Here is a 24,108-nt window from a genome sequence, read left to right on the forward strand (position 1 = left end):
TAAGAATGAGTTCCATTCCCAAGTAACCTTATATAATAGTATAATGGTAACTATATTTTTCTTTCTGATTTTAACAAGCAAACAAATACAGCAAGTCCCCAGGTTAAATAAGCCCGGGTTACAGATGACCCATAGTTAAGAACAGAGCCTATTGCAGCAAAAATCAAGTTAAATATACAATGATTTGGTTAATACACAATGGTTCGAGTTCATTACACAGTAATACAGTATTATAAAATAATACTGTTCCGGCTTACATATAAATTTGATTTAAGGACAGACCTTGGGAATGGAACTCATTCTTAAACTGGGGACTACCTATATGCAAATAATGACAAACTAGGTTAGGATTCCTTCCCATAATTTCCAACATATTGGCCTGCAATTCTTCCCTTGTATAGTAATTTTTGCATGTCAGGCAGCTGTTAAAGCATAGGAGGTGGGCCAATTAGAAAGGCAAGCAGTCCCAACCTGCAGCAATGGTTTACTACTAAGTTTTTTAAAAAATGGATGCGCCCTACAAAGAAAATTGCTAATCTCTGCCTTTAAATGAAGTGCCTAAGTCTGGATGTATGTTTTGCAATACATAAATGGAAGCAGAGCCAGAAATTTTACATTGTCTTTCTCTAGCCTGGGGATAGTAAGGGAGGAAATAATATGGATATAGCATATCTACACTTTAGGGAAATACAACTAAACATGTTGCTTTTAGTAGCTGAAGAAGTGCAGCTGCCCTGAATAATAAATAATAGAAAACTATGGAAAATCAAGCCAAGATACAGATCTGTAATTAATCTGTCTGCTTTTTAAATGCAAATAAATAATCCATGAGTAAGAATTAAAGGGAAATATGCTGTTTAGCAATAGCACTCCACTCCTACCAGCTCAGGTTAATTTGGAGGGAGTATTGTTTATGATATATAGGATCACCTGCAACATGACAAGCAGAAAATCTACAGATGTTGCTCTTCTGGTCGATACATGTGTTTTTGTGGTGGAAAAGCTGTGCCTCAAATGTTTGCCCACTTTTACAGATATTGATCATCTGTACCTTTCATTTTAATCTTTTTTGCTATATTATTTGTGGACATATCCTCACTGAGAAAGCAGACCGGCTCCTATTTCAACTGGTTCTATCTATCAATCAATCAATGAGGTTGAACTCATTTCTTCATGCTGATTGTCTTCTGGCCAGCCTTTGATTTATCTCCTTCTAAATATACTCAAACTTTCTATATGCATGCCTGTATTTGCCCACATTTATCATTCTCTGCTGTGGTTTTCCCTTCCTTCTGCTCCGTAGCCATGTTAGACCTCAAAATCTAATTTTTCTCTGTGCACCTGAGAAATGCTACATATGTTACTGATATAGAAATAATAAGTGAAGAACAAAGGGAGAGGGAAAAAAGGTCCAAAGTTCACCCTTCTCCAGCCTGGGGCCTTCCCAATGTGTCATCCCTACAACTTTCAGAATTCCCAGCCTATGTAGATAGGAAGAGGGGGTGGTTCCTAAACTTGATTGATAGTCACCCACTGTAGACATTGCAGAAGGAGAGCCATGTTAGTCTGTGGTAGCCAAAAATCAGAAGTACATCAGTTCAGCTACTCTGACAAAGTGAGCTATGGGTCACAACAGCTTATGCCTTTTAATAAAATGTCTTTATCTGGAAAGACGCTACCAGACTCCTTCTGATTTCTGATAGTCACCCAGTGAACCTTGTAGTGGATGAGTTTGGTGTTGAAGATGTTCCTAATGTGGTCACAGCAGATGGCAGCACTTAACTGACTTTGACTGAGCTCAAGCTAAGCAGGTTTAGAACTGGGATGGGAGACCTCTAGGAAATCCCATGTTTTTGAGTTAACTGGGAAGTTGAAAAATACCCTGGAAGAAGGCACTGCTGCCTTGCTGCTGAGAAAACAACACATGTTGCTTCATGAACCCTGGGAACTCAAGATAAACTCCTTAATGCAGTTTGTTACACCACACCAGCTGTGTTTGCATGACACACTGAACCACAAACTAGTCAAACACATTTTAGTCTAGTAGGTTGTGCAAGCCCTGCCCATGTTGTGAATACATTGTTCAGTGTGCTGTGAACCTAGTAAAATGGTTTCACTAAATCCTGGTTAAATTAACCATGGGTATGTCATGGGAACACAGCCCCTGTCTTTTTTCAAGCGCAGCGGTGCTTAAATGTTGTTCTAGGATCTGCCAGATTTGTTAACATTTCGTTTTAAAACGTGCATCTGGGATGGCTGCAAGAATTCAGAAGAGGAAGTATTTTAGATACCTTTTTATTATTTAAAAAGAACACTTAAAAAAAATAAGGCGGCTGCAGTTTCATTCCTGTGATTGTACTTCCGCTTTTAACAGTGAATGACCAAGCAGATAATTCAACTGGTGCAGCACTTACCAAAGTATGGCGCTGGCGCACCAGAGAAATTGCCCGCTGCACAGGGAAGGGGGGCGTCGCCTGCTGGAAGACCCCGCGTTAATTGCTTCTTTCCATCCGACCTTAGGTTTAAAAGCTCAGCCGCCGCTTCGTCCCTCCGCCACCCGAAGAACTTCAACCGAAGCAGGAATGGAATCTTCCCCGCCCGCAGACACTCTGAACGGAGAAAAGGTTCCCCACGAAGCTCTTTCTTTTTAATCTGGGTTTTGCTTTGTTTTTCATTCTCTTCTCCCCAGGTTTGGATCCTTTTAATGGTTAATTATATTGTTGCTGCTGCTGCTAATGATAATCGTTATACTCTAGCTGCATGCGAATGGGATGTTCCACTCCATGGAAAAAATGAATGAACGGGAAGGTGACACAGGGCTGATCTCTTCCCTGGCCGCCCGCTCCGCTTTCCGTACGGAGCTGGAGAAGAGGGGGCTGGCCAGCGGAGAAAAGCGAGGCTGTTGCAGCCGCCGCCGGGGTAAATAAATACCGATATTTACCTGATACCGCGCAGGGAGGGGCTGCTCCGCGAAGTTACCCTCTCCTGGGGCGTGATGGTGCTTCCCTGCCCGAGCTCCCCGGAGGAGCACATTTTCAGGGAGTGTCTCTCCTGCCAACGCCCGGTCGTGGGGAGAGCGCTTGGCCTCCCCAGCCTCTGGCAGGCGCGGAGGCGAAAACAAGCCGGACCCTGATTTCCTAGGCGCGAGACATCGCTCACCTCCTTTCTGGCTGGCCGCGAGGTTGGTGTGGGTGCGTGTGTAGGTTTTGCTGGGCTACCCGCTCCGAAGCTGCCTCGCTCTTTGGTCTACCGAGCTGTCGGCAGGCCTTCTTGACTCCCCAGGTGCTGGGATGGAAGAACACGTGTTGTTTACTCTCGGCTGGAGGATGGTGGGACAGATCTCTGCCTCCGTTGTGCGTTGCCCCCACTGGAGTCCAAGCTGACCCGGGTTAGATGTTGGGCGTTCTTCCCGCTCTCCCTTTTTGATGGCGCTAACTCCGGGTGTGAGCGAAAAACGGGGCGGGGGTGGAGGGGAGAGACACAAACACACACTATGCGGGTGTCTATAAACTCTTTGTATTTCAGCCCAGTTGCTTGGGAGGAAATTCCTCTTCGTTTCTGAGAAACTTAATTTTATGAACATTTAATATTGTGCTTGAGGATGAGGTGTTAGTATCAGAGGTTGTGGTGTCTCCTCCACCCACTTCTTTTCTGGAAGAATTGACCTGCAGTGCATTTTTATTTTTTTTAAATGTGGTTTACCAGCAAGTCATATAGCTAAACAGGGCTGGGCCTGGTTTGTAGTTGGATGGGTGGCCACCAGGGAGTGAATCCTACAGCTATAGTCTCCCAAAGGTGGGAGCCACAAATCACTTCCATCCTGTTGCTAACATGACTGCAGGGTTGTATCTATGTAGTCATCAGGAGTCAGGCTTAGCTCTAGGCCTAGGTACTGTTTACCTTTTATAAACCTAGTTTTCATGTAACCCTAAGCTGTAATGGGTAGGTTTGTATATCGAGGATTAAAATAACAAACCACATTATAGGACAGAAAACTAAGTCTTTGCTACCCCTCAGTTATATCAGTCTCTGTAGCCCAAATATGGCAGCCTTAAGAACATGTAGTAGTTCCCAGCTTTAATCTCTGGTTTGTCCAATTACAAAAAGCTGGTTATGGGAAGGAATTGTGTTTGAAACTTTGGAAACCCTTGGATAAATTGGGCTAGATTAACATATAGTCTGAACAACTATAAGGCAGTTTCCTGTGAATTTAGAGCAAACTTCCCCTACTTGATTGCCCTAAAAATGTGTGGACTTTGGCTACCAGAATCCTCTACTGTAGTTATGCTACCTGGAAATTACATTCAGCACATCAAGAAAAGGCTCGGGATAGTGAAGACTGGCTAAACTATAGACCTTTCCAGTGTGTGGAATTGCAGTCCCAGAATTCTCTCACACCAAGTCCAAATTGTGGGAGCTGCAATTCCAATATCTCTGGAGAGCATTAAGTTGGGAAAAAGTGTCTTAAAAAGCATGGTTTCCTCAATATTAATCAACATGTTCTTGGATTCAGCTAAAACTGTGTCTTCACTTGGGTGACAACCATTTTTGGTTTTTTGTTTTTGCTGTGTCTCCATAATGTTGTCTTCATGAATGAGAAAAGCTTAAGTCACCCTTAGCTATCAGCATTAAAGTAATATTTTCCCCAATTTTTCTGGCACTTTACAAGGAGAGCCTCCAGGTAGGTAAAATCTTTTAGCCTTGTCACCTATTATCTGGTGGGTGACATTGCCTAGGAATAGAAGCAGGTAGGCATTGGCAGTGGAGACACCAGATTTCATGCTGGTATTTTTTTCTGCTGATGCAGGGATGGTGGACAATGCTGTACTTCAATAGTGGGGGAAGGCCCTGAGTTAGGATTCAAATTCTGGACTTTCACATCCTACATTTTTCACTGCATTGTTCAGTTCAGCTCAATTGTCATGACAGAGTACAGTGATTTGTAAGTACAGAATTGCCAAAACTTAGCCGGGGTGGGATCATCCTGTAGAAAATATTGTATAGGAAATACAGACTAGAACTGACAAGTTTAGGAAGCAGGGTTTTTAGGCCATTGAGAGCAATGGCATTTCTCCAAATGATCATTGGATGATTATAAATGCAATCTACTGAATTTTGTCTTGGTATGAAGATGTTCAGAGCACAAGACCCCTATGAGAGGCTTCCACCCCTATACTGTACATAGCTGGCAAATCTATACTGTTGGATAAAATCCCCAACAGTTCTTTTCCTTAAGCATTAGTAGTTTCTAAGTCTAAAGCATCTCCTATTCTTTGAGCAGTATTTAAGTTTTAACTATGGGTCTCTTTTCCAAAAGATTTAACTCTTGCTAAAGCTTTAAAGCTCATCCATATAGAGTAGATGATAGCTGGGAAAAGGAAAGCTATATCAAGGGGACATTGTAGCATTAAACTTTTGCACCAGCTCATGTGTATGAGTTACTTGGAGAGAGAAGAACAATACTGTAGTGAGGAGAGCTGGCTGATCTCCATTCTGATTGGCAATTATCCTTTTTCTCCTGAAGGAGGAACGTCTAGCTGCAAGTGAGTTAGATATCCCAGTGTTTACAAAACAGTGCACCTACAAAGTGAAACTTGTGGTTTTCTAACATTCAAGAATGGTTTGAGATTTCTGTTGCCTGAACAGATGGCATAATTTCATCTAGAAAAGCTAGCTGGACTTGCAATTAAAACTGTCTCCCACAGTGATAATGGGATGGCATCTACTTTAGAAGATGTGGACTAGTAGTAGGGGGTATAGAGTGGGCTACGTGTCTCTCAGGTTTTTTTCTCTCATATTTTGGTGATTCTTCCCAGTATCTATCTGCCATTTCATTTTGCCTAATGGCAGGGTCATCCCTATACACCATATCCCTTGCTCATAATATAGAAGATGTTTAAGGTTTTAGAAGGAAGGGTGTTGTTGAATTTAATTGCAAGTTGGAACCTTAGTTGCTCATACCTAACTTGTTGTTTTCCCTTGACAGGCCTGTTCACCGAGGGGCATGTAAATTCAGGATTCTTCTTTGTTTCCCAGCTGAACAAGCAGGATGCCAGAGCAAAGTAATGATTACAGAGTTGTTGTGTTTGGAGCTGCTGGTGTTGGTAAGAGTTCTTTGGTACTTCGTTTCATAAGGGGGACCTTCCGGGAGACATACATCCCCACTGTTGAAGATACTTATCGCCAAGTGATCAGCTGTGACAAAAACATCTGTACTCTTCAGATCACAGACACCACTGGAAGCCACCAGTTTCCTGCCATGCAGAGACTCTCCATCTCTAAAGGCCATGCATTCATGTTGGTGTATTCGGTTACCAGCAGGCAGTCAGTAGAAGAGCTTCAACCAATCTATGAACAGATCTGTCAGATCAAAGGAGACATTCAGAAAGTCCCAATTATGCTGGTAGGAAACAAGAGTGATGACACCCAGAGAGAAGTGGGCACCAGTGAAGGAGAAGTCCTTGCCACTAAATGGAAATGCTCCTTCATGGAGACATCAGCTAAAATGAACTACAATGTGCAGGAGCTTTTTGAAGAGCTCCTTAATTTGGAAAAGAGAAGAAATGTAAGTCTGCAGGTAGATGGCAAGAAATCAAAGCAGCAGCGAAAGAAGGATAAACTGAGAAGCAAGTGTTCTGTGATGTGATACACAACACGTGGCACCTGTGTGGCTAAAATAAGTGTAGTCTTGATCTTGCAGAACATACTGATCTATTCAGAGAAAATCCTGAATATAGAGATTTTCAGAGGCTAAGGGTACCTTTTAAAGTGTTAGTATTAAATATGGGTTGGGTCTTATTTAATGGCAGTTGAATTTTGCATGTTTCATTTTGCACAAGCATCATCTGTGCCCCCTGCAAACCAGTGTTAGCACTGGATAATGTTCTGTGGTCAGGTGCATGATAAGAAGTGAAATAAAGCCTGCATTGTACCGCTGCATTCTTATCTTTTCTTCAACTTGCAACATATTCCCTCTTACACAAATACTAATGCAAATGAGCAAATCACAACAAGATTCTACTGAGTAAGCCAGTACAGTTAGACAGTAGTTTGTCTAATGCTTGCATATACTTTGAGCAAAAAATAAATGCTTGCAGATAGCAACTTAACCGGAGTTCTCTAGCTATTATAGATTATTTGTATTATTTATGGTGGTCCTTCAAATATGTATATTTACAGGAAAGAAACTTTGTTCTCAAATAACTATTCCACATTATATGTAAAACTTTGTATGTGGTAATTCTATACTGGCAAGGTTTTATGTGAATGATTAAAATTAAATGAGTTCTTAGTGTGTATCTGTTGACTCCCTAACTATTAATTGCCTGAGCTTGATTTTCCAGAAAGGCAGATTTAGTGGGTTTAGTTGCTGGGGGAAGAACTTGGTATTCCAGTGTCTCTTACCCTTTTCTATCTATCTCATAATGCTGCTGGCATTGAACATATGTTGTAATACAATCTGTTTTAGCTTACTGAGTAGATCCATGAGGATAGATCTAAACACGTGTTGCACTAAGCTGTAGACCACAGTTTATGGACCATGGCTCAGTTCACACAACATCCTACCAAAAACCCAACTAATTACATTATGGCTTAATATATTCTGTAGCCCCAGACATTATATGGTGTGGTCCTTGTATTGCTCCGTTTTAGGTTAGTGATAAGATTGGATTTCCATACAATGAATGAGCACTTACTCTCAATTTTGCTAGCCAAAAATCTGGAGTAACAATCTTTTTTTTTTTTTAAACATGTTCTCTAGAAAGTTGTTATATACCAATAGAATCTGAACCACAGCCACTTAAAATACTGCACAAATGCAGGGTAGCAAATTCATTTTATGCAGGCATACGAATTCATTTTACATTTTATTACCAAATGGATGCCTAATCTCTGCCAATTGGTACATATAATTTATTTATAGCTGAAAAATAAAAAGGAATCCATATTCCAAAAATCACCTGTATTATAATGAATATATAATGTACTTTTTGCATTTAACACATTACCATGGAGAACATAGTAAGCAGTAATTATAACTGCTGTCATGGATGCCTCGGTAGTGTTACCACCTCAGTTGCTTAAAGTGCTGATCCTGAAGTAATAAAACTGCTAAATATTTACAAAGCTACAGATAGCCAAATGGGATTTAAATTGGCTTTAAACCAGTTTAACTTTCTGGACTTTGCAAATGAAAGGTATGATATTAAAATAGAGAAGAAGGAATTATGACAGACTTGACTTATCAAATAAGGGTAAAAAAATCCTTTCCTTTCTGCACAGCTATTAAAGACAGTATAATTTACCTCAAATACATTTCTCTCTGTTTAGACACAGTTGTTTTTGTATTGTCGAAGGCTTTCACGGCCGGCATACGATGGCTGGTGTGGGTCTTCCGGGCTGCGTGGCCGTGTTCTGGAAGTTTTGTTTCCTAACGTTTCGCCAGCACCTGTGACCGGCATCTTCAGAGTGCAGGAGCACAGACAGGAGCAGTTCTCTCTGTGCTCAGGAGAGAGCTGGGCTTCCTGGGCACAGAGAGAACGGCCACACAGCCCGGAAGGCCCACACCAGCCATCACAGTTGTTTTTACCCATTGTGCTAAATTATGCTTTGTTTTAACCATGTTTTGTAGCACAAATAGTGGCCCACTTCATATATGCTGCATTGTAAACCAGACTTTACAAACCATTATGTAATTCTATGTTGCACTGTAATTTATTCTTTTCTTTGTTTTGGCTTAGCACAGTATTTAAACCCAGTAGCAAACTGGGTCAAATCATGGTTTACTGGTCTGAGAATAAGCTAAATATTCATATGTTCTTTTTCTTACATGTGCCTTGACTGCACATTTCTTAAGCTAAAGTTTACTGGTTCATCTGAATTCCTATGATTTAAATTTGGTTTGTAAACTAAGCTACAAAAGCAGGATCTGCTCTTGGGCATTTCACATGCAGCAGTGTTAGCTAGATGGATATGGAAGAAGGGGAGCAAGGTGCTGATATTGATGACTGTCAACTAGGAAGTGGGAAAAATCCATCCAACATGATTAATGTTTTTATAGATCTAGTATCCAGCAACTGGAAAGAAAGGATATTTCTACCGACTAGTTTTCTGCAGTCCTCACTGGTAAACTGGATGTTCTTGTTTCTTGCCTTTAGAGAATATGAATTTGTGGCTTGTAAACCACAATTTGTGCTTTAACTTGGTAAGTGACTCCAATGACTTTTTGATGCAGTATTCTGTTTCATAGCTGACCTCATGAGAATTGTACGTGGAGAGTAGGCTGTAAAGTAGGAGGAAAAGCTTTAAGAAGGATGATGTAAGTTTCAGTCTGCAGCACATCTGTGGATGTGAAAGTAGAGTTAATTATGATGCTCCCTCCATTTGTGAATTGTGAAGCAGGGTATTAAAACGTATCTTAGGTTTCTACAATCATGGCATTTCAGTGCTACAGCCTTCAGACAAAGGAGGAAATCTAAGAGGAAGAATTGGCAAGCTTCAGCCATTTCAGTTCTCGTTAAGTGATGCACAGCCCTCAGAACCATAAACTAACCAGCCCCATTTTAGCCTAGCATGTACTTTGCTATGGTTCAATGTGTTGAGCAAACTTGGACAATTGGGCTAAATAAACCATATTTAAGATAATCATAGGTAAACCTGTACTGCAAGCACCATCATAAGCTACAAAGCAGGAGTATTTGCTAATTAATCATGCTTTGTGCTTCAGCAGACTCATAGTCATTTGTTTTTATTTATTTAAAGAATCTATATAACTCACCCATCTCAATTTAGTGACTCTGTGGCTAACAAAACATAAAACAATACAATATAAAAAGCACCAGGAAACGTACAGCCAACTGAAATAGCCTTGCCCTGTATAATACCCTCCAGCATTGGCTTGCAACTCCATTTTGCAGCCACCATAAAATTTGTGGTCTAACACATTAGATTGGAAGACATCAAATTGGGGAAGATTGGTTTGAAGGTTTGTCATATTGACACTTCGTTTTGTAGTTGTAAAATGAATCCCAGAAAGCCCAGTCCATTCTTCTGTTTTATAGCAGCTTTGAGAAGTTAAAAAACAATGCTGAAGTAATGTTTCCTGTGTCTGAAGTTCAAAGCTTTCCATATCACTAGACGTTGGAGACATAATTCCTCTGGCACGTGATGGGAAGCAATGCTAACATTGCCACATGAGCACTATGATACAGAAATTCCCAGTCAACATCCACATTTCTCAAATAAATTAAGGTATAATTCTCCCAGGCCTTGCAGTGGGGTGGTTGTGGAGCCCCTTTTATTATGGCTGGCTTATAGTTGGTGCTCTCTTCTTCCTGCCAGTTATGTTCTTTCTTATATGTATTGTTTTTATTTGTAAAAATGGATAAAATAAGTAAATGGAATGAACCAATGTATATAATTCCTCAAAAAATGTTTGTTGTTAATATGTGAGTAATACTTGGAACTGTTACAGTCCTTGGATACTGGCCACAGCGTCACCCCATGTCAGTTGACCCTAGTTCCCTCTCTCTGCATTTCCCATTAGGTCTTTCAGCAGAGAAGAACTGTAACTTGGTATGCATTGCTCAGAAAAACCTTCCTGTAATTATTGTAAAAAAGATTTCAGTTTAACTATAGTTTCTGGCCATCTGCTGGTAATATTACTAATTATTTAATATTAGAACAGTTATGTGTCATTTGCAAAAAGGTAGATTATGTCCCTCTCTTTGAAAAAAAGTTTAACTGTTAATCATCATATTAATATGTTTTCCCACTTGTTTTAGCTTTACGTAACCTTAACAAATTTCCTTACCCATGTTGCAAACAGTTTGCCTCCATCTGGGCTGTTACATTTTCAAGACTTAAGGTAGTTCAATTCATTTGTAGCTTTACTGAGGAAAGTCTGTGCTTTGCATAAGGAATTTCTCGACATGCGAGAAAAACAATTATACGGGGAAATAAACCAGAAAAGATAGACATTTCTTCAACTCTACGAGAGGCATATCTTTGCATATTCTACCAAAACCTTTATATCCCATTATGATGAAAAAGGACTGCTCACACTGGATTAACTGTCACAGACCTTTCGGGGTGAGGAGCTGCATCTGAACCCTAAACTAGGTCCCATAGTAGCCAAGGATGCATTGGATTCCCTTATTTCTGATGACAAAGTCCATTCCCAGTCCTATTGATCCCACTGATATCTCAAGAGCATGAAACCCATGGTTACTAAATAATTGTATTTAAACAGAGTTCTCTCTTTCATTTGTCTTATTCTTTCACTATTTCAAAAACATCCAAACTCAGGAACTATAGAAAAAGTGTAAAGTTTACTGTAAAGTTGTTGTTGCGTATAAAAACTGATGGAGTTGACACATATTAAATACGGCTCAATTATTTCAAATGCGGCATTTAAAAATTGCATTCCGCCTAATCAGGTTGGAAAACTTTCCACTTAGGCCTATTTGTTTATTGTTTTTAAATAAATGTGCTGAACAATAAATCCATATTTCTGATAGCTTGATTTAATGATGTGGTAGCAGCTGAGTCATATTTCAGCTTTATGCATACACTTTGCTATTATTTTCACGGCCTAGTCCCTTCGATCCACTGCAATTCGTAAACATGAGTCAGATAGATTTCTCCAAAGGACCTACTTATTTCTGAAGCCTGTCAAGTTACTTCTTTGTGTAGATTCTTTCTTACTCTAACATTATCTGCCGACCTCAGTCCTGGAAATTTGTTTGAATACAGATTTCTGGCTGCAAACCTCAGTGGTGGCAATCTTTTCAGGTCAAAAATCCAGATATAACATGGGTCCACAAGAAAGTCAGAAGATTAGACCCATGGTTTGTTTTTATTTCCTGTTTTTTATTTTTAATATCTAATGTTATTGCATTTAATTACAGTTGCAGTGATTCTTCTGTACCCATGTGGTTAAGTTATTTGATTCATGCTAGCTGATGCTATAATTTGATTTCAAGTTTCTCCTTTCCATTCCCTCATTATTATATATATTTTTACTGGTAAAACTATTAACAGGCACATTTTATACAGAAAAACAACCTTAAGTTGAACAAAGTGATGTGTTTGTTGCTTTATTTGATATAGCAGAAGAACATCCACCATTTTATCATCTCTCCATTTGTCCATCATTATCCTATGCTAATATTTGTACATTAACCCTTACTTTTACATTTCTCCAGTCAGATTTATATCAGCGCTGAAGAACCCTTGGTTTTCCTGATGTTGGATTCTAACTTCAACCATTTCTGATTATTGGTCATGGTAGCTGAGGTTGATAGGAGTTGGAGTCCAGCAATATCCAGGGGAGCACAGATTCTTAATCCTTGATTCAGATGTTTAGTAATAAACACCCTGATCATTTTGCTATGATGTGCAAACAAGAATTTTTTAAAAAAAATTCCCCATGGATTATAAAGTAGTTGAGGTGATACAAAGTAAAAACAAAATAAACCTAAACAAGAAAATGGGAAGAATAGAAGGATTTACACAAAAAGAGGCAGTTTTAAACAAAAAAATGGAAGAAGGAGGAAGAAACGTGACTGCAGAGGTTACTCAATGGCAGTGTTTCTCAACCTTGGCAACTTTAAGATGAGTGGACTTCAACTCCCAGAATGCTGGCTGGGGAATTCTGGGAATTGAAGTCCATTCATCTTAAAGTTGCTAAGGTTGAAAAACATTGCTCTGTAGGATACTCTGGGAACATGGGAGATGTAATCCTATATAACATGGTAATCCATACCATGTTGAACAAAGACAATACAGGATTTTATTTTCAGGTATGCTTGGTCATTGTGTTTCACATTGCAAGCTATGGTAGGATGAAGGCAATATTGTTTTAATGCAGAGCGGCTTCCATGTACATTCATTTGTAATCCAGTATTAGGGTGGTAAGGGGGTAGGTGGGTCAATTAGAATCATCAGACTAGTCATGGAACATCAAAGTCATCAAATGAGTCAAACTCAAGGAACAAAGTATAAAACAAGACATTTTGGTATTGAAAGCTCCAGGGAAGGATTAGCATCAGTGACCTTTTTTGTAAAAGGATAATTTTTTTTTTTGAAACCAGCTAAAAAATAACTCCCTTCAAAAACAAAAACCACTGTTTCTGTCCTATGAATCATGATCCATATCAATCTTGATGTAATTTAGATTGTAGTATCCTTCCTACTATACAAGAAGAATTTTAAGAAAGAGCAATGTATTTTCACGCCCTCTGTTTGCTTTCTATACATATAAAAGGGCCATCAGAAATGGATGGAATGGCCATCTTGCTCTTTCATAATTACCGTATTTTTCCGACTATAGGACGGTACTTTTTTCTAAAATCCTTACCCTAAAAACTGAAGGGCGTCTTATTCAAGTAAGTCAGCCGAGAATCGCGCGGTTGCAAAACTGCCCATACGTTGTTTCTGCAGAGAGGCTTCCTCCTATTGCTAGCCTCCAATCACGAGTGAAATAGCTTGTCTCCCAAACAGACTTCCTCCAATCACGAGCCTGATGTAACTGACGTCAGCTGATGCTGAACAAACCAATTAGAGGAAGGCTGTTTGCAGAGACGAATTATCTGCAGTTTCACTCGTGCTTGAATGTAATCAGTTATGCAAAGGAGCCTGGAAATAGAGCTGCAGAGAGACGGTTTGGACCTCCTCCCACCAAGTGTATCAGGTAAATGTTAACTAATTACTAAATAAAAATGTGTCCTGCGCTATCTTTAAAATATTGATTTTTTAATTTTGGGTTGGAAAAGTGGGGGTCGTCTTGTACATGGGGGCATCTTATTGTCGGAAAAATACGGTAAGTTCTGTTAGTAATGTCATTTTGATACATGGTATTCCTGCCAAAAGAGAAAACATATTATATTGTCCCTCATTATCTTCTTTTACATGGAGTAACACATAGAAGGAATGACCTTCCTATAAATTTATTAACATTTATAAATCAATGTGTTCATGTCACAGTAACAAGAATACTTCCATCCTGAATGCTTCGGTATTGTCAAAGGGATCACAGAGATATAGAAAGGCAGTCACATTAGAAAGGTATTTGTTCCCATTTGGCACCTGGTATCTGATAAGCATGTACCAGTGATTTGAGTGAACCTGGTTAAACAGTTTAGAACTAAAAGGAAATAGGATTTGATTCCAACTGAATAGCAAAATTAAGGGTATACATCTTTGTGTGTATGTGATGGGTTGATTTGAGAAGAATCCAAGTAGTTATAAAAGAAATTGTTCTTTGAGTGGAAAATACTAAGTTTGGCTTATTTTTATTCATTCATAACATATCTAATATGTTCATTTTCTTTTTCATAGCCCCAAAGCAAATCATTATACAGTGGTACCTCAGGTTATGAACGCCTCTACTAACGAACATTTCGGGTTACGACCAGCTTCGGCAGGAAAAATTTACCTCGGGTTACAAACTCGCCTCGACTTACAAACCGGATCCGCGGCCATTTTCCCTGCTGGCACGTGGTCGCGGCTTCCTGTGGGCGAGGTCACGGTAGCAAGGAGACATTCGGTGAGGCTTGTGGTGTGTTTTGTGGTGTTTTGCGAAGGTTTTGGTATGCGTGTTAGCATGGCTTCAAAGAAAATGCAGAGCAGGCTTGGCAGGAGTAAGGCTCTGAAGAGAAAATTGCCTCGGGTTGCGACCAAATTCGGGCGGGGGGTGGAACGGATTAACCGGACTTACATTGAACCCTATGGGGAAATTTGCCTCGGGTTGCGACCAAATTCGGAGGGCGGAACGGATTAACCGGATTTACATTGAACCTTATGGGAAACTTTACCTCGACTTGAGACCAACTCGAGTTGCAACCAGAGTCACGGAACGGATTAAGTTCGTATCCCGAGGTACCACTGTATGTGACTTGTGTGGAAAATAAGGACAGGTCCAGGATATCTTCATTCTCCTAACACCTGATTCTGAGGAATTACCCAGCATCCTCTGAAAAATTCTCATATTTAACTTGCTAGAAATGAATTTCTTTTTCAAAGCTCTGATTTGGTAACAATTATTTTTCTCTGCTGTTTCCTTAGTTCATTCACTGCTTGATCTTTCTTCCCATTACATTTGGCCTTCAGCCAAACCTATTATGTCTGCTTCTTTTTCTAGCTCATGTCTCAGACTGCCTTTTCATTACTCAACATCACAGAGCCCTTACTTTCTGGTTGTAGGAGTTCAAGATTTGTTTTTTTTAGATCCCTTGCAACAACATTGTGATTTGGTTTTTTCCTCCAGAAAGTACATGCTTTTTGAAAGTGTGTGTGATGTATAGAGGAAAACATTTCATGCTATCTGTACATGCAGTAAATAGAACTCATGACATCATAACAAGATGAATCCTTCTATTCCAATTAGGAGACTTTAATTTTTAAATTTAAAAAAAAAAACTTTAGATCAGCTTCCTTTAATCTGGAGCCCTCCAAATATGTTGGAGTACAACTACCAGAAAATAGCATTTCTGAAGGACACCAAGTTGAAGAAAGTGATATCTTTGGAAACAAGGCATCATTCTATTCCATTTTTATCTACAGGTAGGGCTTTTTGTAGCTTTTATGAGTTATGAGTCTTGGTGGAAGTTAGTTACTAGAAAGCTAAGGAAAGGTAACTGTGAAGCACTATACTGGCTGGGAGTAGTGGAATTTACACATCTGGAGTGGATCAAAGTGAAGAAAACTATCTTGGATGCTAAGTAGAACTTTTTATCATGCTGAAGTTACCCTTTAAATTTCAAAGCTGGAGCACATAAATAAAATGTAAGAGGCATCACCAGTAAAGCTATTTCCTTCTTTCCTAAAATACCATGACAGGCTGTCAACCTATAACTGTAGGTGTATGTTTTACAGTTTGGGGGGTACACATATTTCTCCTTTCTCTGGAATATTTTTAAAATTAAAACAGATGAGATGTTGTGTTGTCAACACTGGACCTCAGCAAATACTATAAATTCTATCCCACTGACATTCCAGCTGCTCAATGCAATTCATCCCACTTGTCAATGTTATTCTCACGACAATCCTGTAAGGTAGATTAGGCTAAAAGAAAATGACTGGAGTCATGCAGTACATTAGCCTTTATATCCTACAGTCTGGGTATTCCCATCTCTAGGTAAGCCTCAACTATGACATTTATCTGACTTTCCCTAGTTTTGAAAATGAGATATTGTCAAATAACAGTTGCTACTTGGAAGACTAATATCCAAGATTTCTCAAGTAGATTACAAAATCTGATTTAAATCCATAATCTTTAAAAATTAATTTGTTACTTCTCCATAAACTCACAAGACACTAGTGAGAGGCTTAAAATATGTTTTGTTTTGAAATATAACGTATTCTTAGAAAACTGCTTTAATATTTATTTTGGTAAATCAAAACTTGTCTTTACAAAAAATACATCTAGGACTACCATGTAAATCCAAACCAAAGTACAGCTGAAGCTAGTTGTATTATTTTTTAGGTTTGTTATGCCAGTATTTTCTTTGGCTGAACTCCAGATGTTGTTTCATATGAAATAATATGGGTTCTGGGAAGACAAGTAATTGTAGAAGAACATAGAAGAGGGTGATTCAGTTCTGGAAAGCACTGAAGGGTTATTGATTCATACTAAAAACAATTGTTAGCAAGTACAAACATGAGGATATTAGAGAGATACTGTATCTGGTAATAATGGAGAGGTTTTATAGTAACTCAAGCAGAGCTGTCAACCAAACATTTAGAAATGTAGATTAAATTTAGACGTTAATTTGCTTAATTAGAAACTATTTACATAGTTATAAAAATAAGTATGGTAGCCTAAAACAGCCTGTTTATGATTATCATTCTAACTAGTGTTTCTCAACCTTGGGAACCTTAAGATGTGTGGACTTCATCCCCGTGCTGGGTGGGGAATTCTGGGAATTGAAGTCCACACATCTTAAAGTTCCCAAGGTTGAGAAACGCTGCTCTAAACTATTGCTACAGTACAGCCTTCCACAATGAAAAAATATTTCTTTTTCTTTTTCCAGAAATCCAACATACCTGGAAGATGCTGTATATTCCACAACGTGGACGTGCTTAGCTCAGCGTTGTCCAAACGTGGCCACTTTAAGATGAGTGGACTTCAACTCCCAGAATTCCCCAGCCAGAATTCTGGGAGTTGAAGTCCACTCATCTTAAAGTGGCCATGTTTGGACAAGACTGGCTTAGCTCCTAGTACAGCTCCTGAGAAATTCTGCAGGACAACTTTCTCCTACCTTAGTGCCCTCCAGCTGGCCAAGGATGGGGGCACTGGCAGGTACATATATTTGAAAAAGCAGGTTGGCAAAAGTTAACAGCTGCCTTACAGAACACCAGCCTATGGAGGCTTTTCCAAGTAGCTTTTCTGTACTTTTAATTTAATTTTTTTTGCACTTTTTATTTTTTTGTAATCTTGCTGTAAAAACAGTGTTAAAAAAATAGGAAATAATGAGGATAATACTGTGTGCCTATAATCAGGTGAGCTGTAGTCTGTGAAGAAGTCATGCCTCCATAATTCTGAATAGAATTGTTCTGAAGGAATCAGGATCCAGGATCACTCAGAGAGATATATTTGCATTCAGGTGAACATGATTCCACCTTCTTCCCTCAGTTACAAGAACAGGACAGCATATGGCAAGGAGCAGGGGAGACTAAACTGAGTCACCATAAATGGGCCCATTTTTTCGCTCTCATATATTCAGGCAAATGCCTGAGCAAGGTTTGACTCATGTATTTTATAGTCATTGAGCCTCATTGTTTACATGGTGATACGGTTTGCCTTTTCTATGTTTTTATTAAATGTAGACATTCTCTGGCTGTATTTGTACAACTGCTGCAAGTAATTTTCCTTTATTAAATAAATAAAACCAGACAGCATGATTTCAGCCAGCACAAGTCAGAAAATATTATTTTTGATCTATAACAGGAAATGATGAGTGGAGAGTGGTGGTGAGTAGAAGAGAACCTCTTACGTTCCTACCATTGAGAAAGAGTTAGTGGACCATATTTATGCTGGGCGTCTTGGTTGTGCAGATCAGCCCTCAGTCTCACTTCTCATCTGCAGATTTTAGGATTATGAGTTAGCCCCAAGGTTATCAGATGGGAGAATCACACACTGCAGTGAAAATGCTGAGAAGTGATCAGAGCTTGAGTGAGCCAGAGCAGATACAGTAGCCCTCTTCTTTCTGTTCTGGTGTATATAGGCACAAGGGGGATGAATATTGCTTCCAGGGTGTTTGATACTTTTAGACAGAGATACAAATGGGAGGAAGTTGAGGAAAAGGAAGTCCAATTTGGGGTACTGCCTGGCTGGGGTGGCTTATAGTGCAAAATAGTAGAGCCAGTTTGGGTTTGGCAACATGAATTTCAAAAACAAGGCTGCTTCAAAGGAGCTGGAAGCACATGCAGAAGTAGGGCTCGTGGTATAAACAGCACTCATGTCCATGGTCACAGATGCATCTGGGATTCAAGGACTTGGGATCTGGAACCAGGATCTTCTAGCATGCCCATAGTGAATGATGACATCCATTCTTCTGAAGTAACTATATTCCTGGATTGTCTGACCTGGCATTGAAAGTACAGATCGTGGAGAAAGGTCAATGCCTTACTATGATTTTCACAAGCTAAAGACTACTTGGTTTGCAATCTGTCTCTTTTGTCACTTATATGGGTTTCCTTTCCCTTTCCCTTCCTCCCAGCAATGCAGAAATTTGCCCAGGATGCTCTTCTCCTTTATGGCCCTGTTCAAAGCCTAGACTGTGAACCTGTCAAGAAGGCTGTCACTATGTTTCACTAGTTGCCCTTCCTTGGTCTGCTTGTTAAAGTCAACATTTGACTTGAGTCCTGAACTCATGTGCCTAGAAGGCTGTGTGGGCTCTCTGCAGCTCTGTCAGTGCTGTGCTGGATGGCATTTCCTGCTTCTCATTCGTGTGCATTATACACAGTATAAGACGGGGTACGGAAATTATATGGGTGATGATAGAGGGGTTTATGCTTGGAAGCACATTCCACCATTATAAGTTCTCTTGGTCCTTCTCAGTGGCAACAACAGAATCTAGATTTCCAGAATCTGGAAAAGATGCTCTCGGCCAGTATTTCTAGAGGTGCCTTGGGCATGCTTATTGTTTTTTACATGTTTATATTTTCTGGCTGTATGTCTTCCTTTTATTTTCTTTTATTTTAGCAGCCTGAGTGTGAACTGGATATGGTAGCTATCCTGTGTCACAGGAACAGATCTCTCATCCAGTCATAATATAAATTTAGAATAGCTCTGCCAAGAGTTGTTCAGAAATGTTTGTGCAGATCTGTTTATGCCATAATGGCAATAATCTAAGCAATGTTTTATACAGTTGTAGCCTGAAAAGAGACTCTCTCTGACATTACTGGATCTTGTTATTTGACTTCAGTTTGTCAAGTACTGGACTCAGCACTGAAATTCCATCAGGTCAAACAGATTGTTTGGAATTCTGGTCTACAGCTGTATTCCAAATATCACATGAGACCCCTTTCAAAGGCAAGCTCTACTAGTTGCACCCAAAGGAAGAAGATTCTCCAGAAATGCATTCCAAGAGACATGAGGGGCTGCCCCTCTAAGGAAAGGAGAAGGAGAAGGAGGAGGAGAAGGAGGAGGAGGAAGAGGAAGAGGAAGAAAAGAAGAGGAAGAGGGGACGGGGAGTAAGAGGAGGGAGAAGAAGAGGAAGAGGAAGAAGAAGAAGAGGGGGAGGGGGAGGAGGAAGAGGAAGAGGAAGAAGAGGGGGAGGGGGAGGAGGAAGAGGAAGAGGAAGAAGAGGGGGAGGGGGAGGAAGAGGAGGAGGAAGAGGAAGAAGTAGAAGTAGTAGTAGTAGTAGTACTGGTGGCGGCGGCTAGAAAGGCACCTAAAAACAGTGCATTATTGTTGTTTGGGGAGATTGCTCTTTTGAGATTCTTCTATTCACTGCCCAGAGTCATTGGATGGGGGCTATATATTAATACTGTTAATATATAAGAAAGAATGAATGGATTAAGATCAAGAAAGTAATGGGTGGACAAAGTTCCTGATGAGATCCTGAAAAATAGAATGGTGAGAAGTTTAAAGAACAAAAATCAATGTATGAGGTAGTATAGGTAGAGGCAAAGGTGGTTTGAAGTACAGTAGGTATGACAATTATAGTGAATGGTGGTGCTCTAAATTAGTTTTAACTAATTAAAGATAATAATTAGCACTTGAATAGGAAGTCTGCTGGTAAGTAATGCAGCAACTTCAAAGTAGGTGTTACTTGGCATTAGCATGGCTGTCCTACCAATAATCTAGCTACCACATGTTGACCTAGCTGCAGCTTCGGAATCATGATCAGAGTGTGAGTCACCATCACCAGGGCATCCTATTCCAAGTAGGGTCATAACTAAGTGAAGGACCACTCTGCTCGCAGCTTCTACATGACAAATCACCTCTTTTGGGAGGAACACAATCCTATCCAGTAGTGGGGCCAATATTGGATCACCCATTGGTAGGATTTAATCTGAGCTTGTTGTTCCCTATCTCCATCCTCAGAGTTTCCAAACACTGGTTCAGGACATCTATGACATCTCTGGCTTGGACCAGGGTGACAATGTGTAACATGATGTCATCTGTGGATGGTGGACATCCTCTTTCAGTGGTTTCATAAACAACATAGATGAGATGAATGAGCTCTGTGGAACCCCCATTAGAGTATACATGGGGTCAAGCTTCTCCTCCAAACACTGGCTGGAACTACTCGTTTAGGTAGGAACAATCTACCATTGAACAGCGTTCCCAATCCTTGTAGATATCCAGAAGTAGTTTATGTTATTAAACACCACTAAGAGGTCAAATAGGACCAACATGGGCACATTCCCCCCATATAGGTCCTGACAAAGGTCTTCTACAGAGCAACGGATGCTATTTATGTCCTATGAATGAAAAGGAATCCTGGTTGAAAATGATCCAGTTAACCCATTTCCTCTAGTATTCTCTGTAGTTGATTTCCCAACAAGAGAAGGTCAGAGTTCCTGACAAGGCAGGCTGGTGACCAGGCAAAAGTGATCAAACACAGATGAATCCAGAGACCGCCTTATCTCCTGGAGCCACCCCCTCCTGTCTTGACCAGCTGCCCTAAGAAGCCAGGTATGGATCAAGCCCACCCACTGTGGAGTCCTTGGGGTTCCCTGAGCTTGGTTGTTTTCTTGCAAACGTTTTGTTACCCGGCTAGGCAGCATCTTCAGTGCTAGGCCTACCAAATCCAGGATTTCCATTTCTCCTTCTAAAGAACAAGTGGCAGGCCTCAACCTTCCAGCGACTTGCCCAGAGAAAGAAATGAGCAGAAATTCTTCTGCTAAGCAGACTCTTAAGTCACAGCTATAAATTCTACTCTGTTTGGTTAGGGCTCATTTATTCTGTCTGAAATAAAGCGTGGCCTACATTTTTGTCCTTTTCAGGATAGTCAAAGTGGTCCTTCTACGGGCAACTTTTCATAAAGAGATGTTGCCATCTACTGGCTATATGTGATATTACAAATCAGGGGGAAAAGATCAACAGCAGTGGAGAGCATGAAACAGTTCACCTTTTGCACATATGTTCACACATCAGGCTAAACCATGGTTTGCTGTGTAAACAATATCGGCTGGCTTCACCCAAATGTAGTTTATTAACTCAAATGCCTCGATTCATACAGCACACCGACTCCAAGCATACCGTTTATCGGTAAGCATATACTTTTGATGATACATTGGCTATGGGATCAAACTTTCTTGGTTATGAGGGTGGTTGTGAGTTATTACAATGCGTTGGAAGTCACCTTGAAATTCGTCTGTACCCCAGGTGGACCTGTCTTCTAAAACCCAACAAAAATACAAGAATAACGACGTGCTTTTCGGTCAGGCTCTGGCCAATCTGAACTTTCCCCATAGAATCAAGAAAGCCCCCTTCAAGAATTGACGTTTCCTGGAAGAAACGTCCCGGGGATGCGCTATGAGGGGTAAATTCATACGTCTCTGAAGAGCAACTGGCGGGAGGACTTGCCCTCATTATGGGTCTCTATGGGGTTCCTATAGAGGTCTGTCTATGTGGTCGCTAGGAGTCGAAAACGACTTGATGGCACACGGTCTATAGGGCTCCTGGAGCCCCCGGCTCGGCTTAGCCGGACAACCGAGGATCACGATCCTTCCCGGCCTTCTTGAAACGCGAAGCGCTGCCTGGCTCCGCGGCCTCCCGTCGGGCGAATTCCCCACGCCGCGCCCGCCGGGCGCTCGGCACGGCGCTGCACGGCATCCAGCAGGGGCTGAGCCGAGCAACTGCACTCGCCCCGCCGGCCCAACCTGGGGCTCAGGCACGGGGCTTGGACGCCGCCGCCGCGGAGCCGGCCTGCCGGGCGCGGGGAAGCGAAGAGGCAGCCTCCCACGGCGCTGGCAGGGCGCCGCCGGGCGAGCGGGCGAAGGGAGCTCCGCTGCGGTCCAGGAAGCCTCGTCGCCTTCCCCGCCCGGGGCCAGGCGGAGCCAGCCGCGGGAGGAGGAGAGGAGGAGGAGCGGGTGAGAGGTCGGCCAGCTCCGGTCGCCCATAGAGACGGAGGAGTCCCGAGCTGCGAGGGCGGAGGCGCGCTGGCCGAGCGGGTTGGGGGCGCCGAGGGACGGACCCGCGGACGGTGAGCGAGGGCGCGCAGGAGCGGGGCGGCTTGGCGGAGCGGGAGGGTCTCCGCGAGAGGCAGCGCCGTCCTTCCTCCTTCCCTGTCCCGGGTTGTCTCCGCCTCTCGCCATTGCGGCGACGGCTGGCGGGTAAGGACTGCCCCTCGCTCTGCCCGCTGCTGCCCTTCCTCCCTCGCTGGCGGCGTGGTTCAGGCGGCGGCGCTGGGAACCGGGGGCCGCCGCGCACTTTCCCGCCGCTGCGGGGCGCTGGACAAGGCGTGGCCGCGGCGCGGGGACGGCGCTCGGGCCGCTAGGCCACTCTTCCCGGATCCCCCTGGCGCTGGCCCTCCTGGCTGCCCCTTGGTACCGGCCGCACTTGCGAGGGTGGGGAAGCCTGGTTCGGGTGCCCTGCTCTTTTTTTTCTCCCCGCCCCCCCGAAAGCTGTTCGTTGTCTGGATTAGCGAGGAGACGCCCGGAGGAAACATTAGAGACCCGGCGTCGTTGTGTGTCCAGGGGAGTGAGAGCTCTCTCCGCCTCGGGGCGGCCAGACAGACGCTGTTGCGAAGCCGAAGAGCAAGGCCTGGGCCTGAAAGCAGCTCCAGGTTCTGAGGCAATGAACCCTTGCCTGTCTTTCTCCTCCCTAACTGGTTTCACTGAGCGTCAGCCTGTCATTTAGTTGTCTCGGCTTACAGTTGTTTAGGAAACTACCCTTGCTTAATTTCTGTAGCCTCCTTCTCAAGCCCGGTGAGTTACTGGCTGTCCCCAGATCCATACTGGGAAGGTGGCGTCAGGTTGTCCCCGGTGTTTCCTAGGCTGCTGGACTGGCCCTTATTTCAGAAACACAGAAGATTAGTGTAGAGAAACTAGACATTGCTCTGGCCCAGGTGTTTAGTGGTCTGTATTCATGTACTGGGTTTGGTTTGCCTGTGAGAATGTATGGCAGTTTCAGCCCACTTTCATCAAAGACAATCACACAGTCCTTAGAACTTGGGCTTGAATTTTAAAAATTCTGTTGTCTTCCCTCAGTAAAAAAGAGGTGTGGTATGAATACCATAAGCAGACAAGCACAGCAAGAGAGAAAGCTTCCTTTATCTGTTCCTGATTACCTCCGACCAGGTACTATCCAGATTTCTTGGACGTTGACTATCATCAGCCTGAGCCAGCAGGGCACCAGATTGGGGAAATCAGTATATGGTAGATTGGTTTTTGGTTGATGAACAATCACTATTGTTTGGTTGGAAGACTCATCTTTGTCCTTTATGAATACCGTAAGCAGACAAGACATTATTCAAAATGTTTAGAACATCGGCTGCAGCATTTTGTAGATGGTGGCTGCTTATTTTGTACTGTGTGTCCAGTGCAGTGTGGATGCTATTTTCTCATCACCAAAATGTCATAGATAAATCATGCTAATGAGTCGATATTCACTCAGTTGCTGAACTTCATAGATCTTTGCATTTGTACCTG

The 24,108-nt window shown here is 41.8% G+C and overlaps 2 protein-coding genes across 10 annotated transcripts in view; both read left to right on the forward strand.

Moving 5' to 3' along the window:
- The first annotated feature begins 398 nt into the window (after positions 1-398).
- Positions 399-7,269, forward strand: DIRAS3 (DIRAS family GTPase 3). Of its 7 annotated transcripts, XM_088153887.1 has the most exons (4): positions 399-2,624; positions 2,757-2,919; positions 5,987-6,104; positions 6,224-6,355. In XM_088153887.1, the coding sequence occupies exons 1-3, from the start codon at positions 2,421-2,423 to the stop codon at positions 6,064-6,066; spliced, it is 447 nt and encodes a 148-aa protein (XP_088010013.1). In that variant the 5' UTR covers positions 399-2,420; the 3' UTR covers positions 6,067-6,104; positions 6,224-6,355. The 7 variants fall into 7 exon arrangements, with proteins under 7 accessions (XP_088010013.1, XP_025025864.1, XP_088010012.1 ...); XM_025170096.2 differs by having other exon boundaries at positions 409-2,624; positions 5,987-7,269; XM_088153886.1 differs by lacking the exon at positions 2,757-2,919 and having other exon boundaries at positions 409-2,418; positions 2,521-2,689; positions 5,987-7,269.
- A 15,235-nt stretch (positions 7,270-22,504) lies between these two features.
- Positions 22,505-24,108, forward strand: part of GNG12 (G protein subunit gamma 12) — a 49,433-nt gene continuing 47,829 nt past the window's right edge. Inside the window, exon 1 of one of the 3 annotated variants that reach the window (XM_088128535.1) lies at positions 22,505-22,661. The gene's annotated coding sequence lies outside the window, so the exon portion shown is untranslated. The other 2 variants (XM_088128536.1, XM_088128537.1) reach the window with 2 other exon arrangements.

The sequence above is a fragment of the Python bivittatus genome, unplaced genomic scaffold, assembly GCF_059951505.1.
Source record: "Python bivittatus isolate LINGU-HERP-01145 unplaced genomic scaffold, Pbiv_v1 ctg000700_np1212, whole genome shotgun sequence".
Classification (NCBI taxonomy): domain Eukaryota; kingdom Metazoa; phylum Chordata; class Lepidosauria; order Squamata; family Pythonidae; genus Python; species Python bivittatus.